The following is a 4,285-nucleotide window of genomic DNA, read 5'->3' as shown; positions in this document are numbered from 1 at the left end:
TATGAATGGTTGAATGTGAAGCTGATGATGTGCCCTGTAAACTTTCACTCAATGCAAAATAAAAACATTTAATTAAAAAAAAAAAAAAGTTCTAAAGGTAGTTCTGGCCCTAAGTGGTACAAATGGTTTGTATTTGACTAATAAGTAGACTAGAGGTTTGAACTCAGTGCCAGGAAAGAAAGACCTGGAGGTAAACCCCAAATCCCACTGACATTAGGTCAACTCTGACTCTGAGTGACACTATACAATGGAGCAGAGCTGGCCTTTCGGTTTTCCAAGACTTTAAAACTGTAGTGGAGCCGACAGCCTCATCTTTCTCCATAAATGTTACAGCCATGCAAACCCGGTGGTGCTCAGTTCTTTTCTTTCACACTGGGGTCAGAGTCAACTTGACAACAGTGGAATTGGCTTTGTGGGTAATTTAGTGATCAAACCACTCCAGGGCAGCAGCCGTGGGGTCTATCTGAGAAAGCAGTCTCAACTTGTCTTCTCACTCCTGCCTCCCTGTCACAGTGCTCCACCACGTGTGGACTGGGCGCCTATTGGAGGAGTGTGGAGTGCAGCACCCACATTGATTCAGACTGTGTGGCCACTCAGAAGCCTGACCCTGCGAAGAAATGCCACCTCCGTCCCTGTGCCGGCTGGAAAGTGGGAAACTGGAGCAAGGTAATGCATCTGACTTTGCAGGGTGCTGGGGGAAATCGTGTAAAAGCATCTCTTCCTTCCTCTCTACCACCTCTGCTCTTTTATAAAATTGAGGATGAGTAACTCATTGGCATTACCATAGGAGCCCTGGTGGAGTTAGTGGTAGGTGGTGACTCATTTGTAGATCACTGGTTCTCCTGAGAGAAGTTAGCCATCAGACGTAAATTAGACAGACATCAATCCCTTTAGACCGTTTTTTTTCTAAAGTGAAGCTCTGATCCTTAGGAAGAAGGACCACATGGGGCACGCTTTAGGAAATGTACCACACATTCCTTTGACAATGACCAATATCCTTGTCTCTATTTGCATGCCACTTTTCTTCCAGGATTGAATGTTGTTGTGGTTGTTAAATCCCATGGAATCAGTTCCTACTCATAGGGACCCTGTAGAGGGTTTCTGAGGCTGTAAATCTTTACGGGAGCAGAAAGCCTCATCTTTCTCTCACAGAACAGCTCGTAGTTTCAAGCTGCTGATCTTGAGGTTAGCAGCCTGATTCGTAACTACTATGCTACCAGTGCTCCTGGGTTGAATATTGTTTTATTTTTAATTTTTTTTTTAATCTTCTTCTAACTCATAACCCATTCAGGATCCAACCAGGACTGAATACTAGGCTAAGAATTTCCTTACATATCCAGAAAAATCTCAAGAAACATCTTGCATCCCTGACCCTGTTAAATGTGGACTACATCCTAAAATTCTATTTTCTCCTCACTGAGGATAATCCTTTCCTCAGAAATGACATGGCTCAAAACACAGACAGATGCGTGAAATAGCTTGTGCTTCGAAGAGGTCAGTGTAGGCTTGAGAAGTGGCAGCTGGGAAGTCTTGGATGAGGTTTGGATGAGCTCTTCTCTGGGACCAGGCCTCCTAAGAATATCCTGCTGAACTAGAGCCCCCTTAATCTCTCTTTCTTCTCTCTTTAGGGAGTCTTGGTAGTGAAGTGATTAAAACATTCAGATGCTAACTGAAAGGCATGCAGTTCAGATCCACCAGCCGCTCCATGGGAGAAAGCCATGGCAGATTTACAGCCTTGTAACCCTATGGAGCTCTGGTAGCATAGTGGTTATGAATCGGACTGTGAATCTAAAGGTCAGCAGTTCAAAACTACCAGCAGTTCCGTGGGAGAAAGATGAGGCTTTCTGCTCCCATAAATATGTATAGCCTCAGAAACCCTGTACAGGTTCACTAAGAGTCGGAACCGGCTCCACCGAGCATAACCACCAACAACAACCCTATGGAGCAGTTCTCCCTGTCCTGTGGGGTCCCATGAGTCATAACGCAATGGCAGTGCTATTGGCTTCTTCTCTCCTTTGAGCCGGGTATGATACAATACTATAGGAGTACAGTTGCATGCTCTGTAGGACAAGCGCTTTCCTTTTAGACCCTATGTGGCACTTCCAGGTAATGCACTGGACCACAGGGTCAGTTTGAAGCACAAGATTGGCATTCAAACCCATCAGTCACTTCTAGGAAACACTATACAGGATCGATATGGGGCAGAACTGACTCGATGGCACTTAACAACAACCACATAGTACTCCTGGTGTGGCACTGCAAGATAATGCACTGGACTGCAAGGTCAGTTTGAACTGCAAGGTTGGCAGTTCAAACCCACCAGTCACTCCTCAGAAACCCTACACAGGGTCACTACAAGTCAGAACCAACTCGAAGGCACTTAAACAACAATAACACAGTACTCCTGGTGTTTCACTGTAAAATAAGCACTGGACTGCTACCCCCAAGGTTGGCAGTTCACACTCACCAACCACTTCTCAGAAACACTATACAGGGTCACTATGAGTCACAACCAACTCGATGACACTTAACAAGCTAGTACGCCCATACCGTTGCTGCTGTATTCTGTACCATCAAATATATTCAGATTCCTAGTGACCAGTAGAGGGTTTCCAAGATTGGGAATCTTTTCGGGAGCAGAAATCCTTATTTTTTTCTCACAGAGTAGCTGGTGGATTTGAACTGCTGACCTTGTGGTTAGCAATCCAATACATAACCCACTATATTACTTCTATGTTATTGCTGTTAAGTGCCGTGTAGTCAGCTCCAACTCATAGTGACCCTGTATAGGGTTTCCAAGGAGCTGCTGGTAGGTTTGAACCACTGATCTTACGGTTAGCAGTTCATTGTGTGTCCTATACAGCATGGAAGTATACTCCTATAGTACTCCTATGGTGTTATTATGTGCCATCAAATCAATCAACTTCATAGCGACTCTGTGCAGAACCGAACAAAACACCGCCCAGTCCTGTGTTACCTTCACAATTCTTGTTACCTTTGAGCACATTGCTGCTGTCACTGTGTCAGTACATCTCATTGGGGTCTTCTTTTTCATTGACCCATCACTTTTCCAAGCTTGATGTCTTTCTCCAGGAACTGGTTCCTCCTTATAATTTGTTCAAAGTACAAGAGACAAAGTCTCGCCATCTTGTTTCTAAGGAGCATTCTGCCTGTACTTCTTCCAACACAGTCCATTTTCAATATTCTTCTCCAATGCTATAATTCAAATGTATTGATTTTTCTACAATCTTCCTTATTCATTGTCCAACTTGAACATGCATATGAAGTGACTGAAAATACCATGGCTTGTGTCAGACACACCTTAGTCCTCAAATTGACATCTTTCCTCTTGGACACTCTAAAGAGGTCTTTTGCAGCAGATTCATCTAATACAATACATCTTTGATTTCTTGACTGCTGCTTCCATGAGTGTTGCTGATTGGTCCAAGAAAATTGAAGTCTGACAGTTTCTATCTTTTCTCCATTTCTCATGTTGTTAAGTCCTGATGTGGCACTGTGGGATAAAATATTGGACTGCAAGGTTGGTTTGAACCACAAGGTCGACAATTCAAACCCACCAGCCACTCCTTGGAAACCCTAAACAGGGTCGCTATGAGTCAGAACCATTTGTTGCTGCTGTTAAATGCTGTTGATTTGGTTCTACTTCATAGTGTCCCTTTGTAGGGTTTCCATGGAGTGACTGAATGGTTGAAACCATCAACCTTGGGGTTAGCGGCCCAGTACTTGTCCTACAGCCCCACACCAGGACTCTATGGTGTTGTTCAGTGCTGTTGAGTCAATTTCCAACCCATAGTGACCCTGTCTAGAGTTTCAGAAGAAAGACAGGTGGGTCTAGTAAGTGCTTCATAACACTCCAGGTTATGAAAGAGAGAAGAACCCATATAGTACTCCTAAGAGTCCTGGTGTGGGGCTGTAGAATAAGCTCTGTACTGTTAACTGCAAGGTTATCAGTTCAAACCCAAAAACCCCTCCTCAGAAACCCTATAAAGAAGGGTCACTATGAGTTGGAACTGACTTTACGATATAAAACAACAACAACAGCAAACAGTACTCCTAAGGAACTCTGGAAGTGCTGTGGGTTAGACATTGGGCTACTAACTACAAGGTTCAAACCCACCAGCTGATCCTTGGAAGACAGATGAGGCTGTCTGCTTTCTTAAAGACTTACAGACTTGTCAGGTGCCACAGAGTCGGAACTGACTCATAGCGACCCATGCACAGCAGAACAAAACAATGTCCAATCCTGGGCCAACCTCACTACTGC

The 4,285-nt window shown here is 44.2% G+C and overlaps 1 protein-coding gene across 1 annotated transcript in view; it reads left to right on the top strand.

Annotated features, from left to right (window-relative positions):
• The window catches only part of ADAMTS12 (ADAM metallopeptidase with thrombospondin type 1 motif, 12), a 571,713-nt gene that overhangs the window by 514,631 nt on the left and 52,797 nt on the right, over positions 1-4,285 (top strand). The window contains exon 19 of the mRNA XM_006875388.1: positions 514-666. Coding sequence (XP_006875450.1) covers positions 514-666 — 153 coding nt within the window. The remainder of the gene's footprint in view (positions 1-513; positions 667-4,285) is intronic.

This window comes from Chrysochloris asiatica, unplaced genomic scaffold, assembly GCF_000296735.1.
Source record: "Chrysochloris asiatica unplaced genomic scaffold, ChrAsi1.0 scaffold00324, whole genome shotgun sequence".
Taxonomy (NCBI): Eukaryota; Metazoa; Chordata; class Mammalia; order Afrosoricida; family Chrysochloridae; genus Chrysochloris; species Chrysochloris asiatica.
This window is presented reverse-complemented; position numbering and strand designations above follow the sequence as displayed.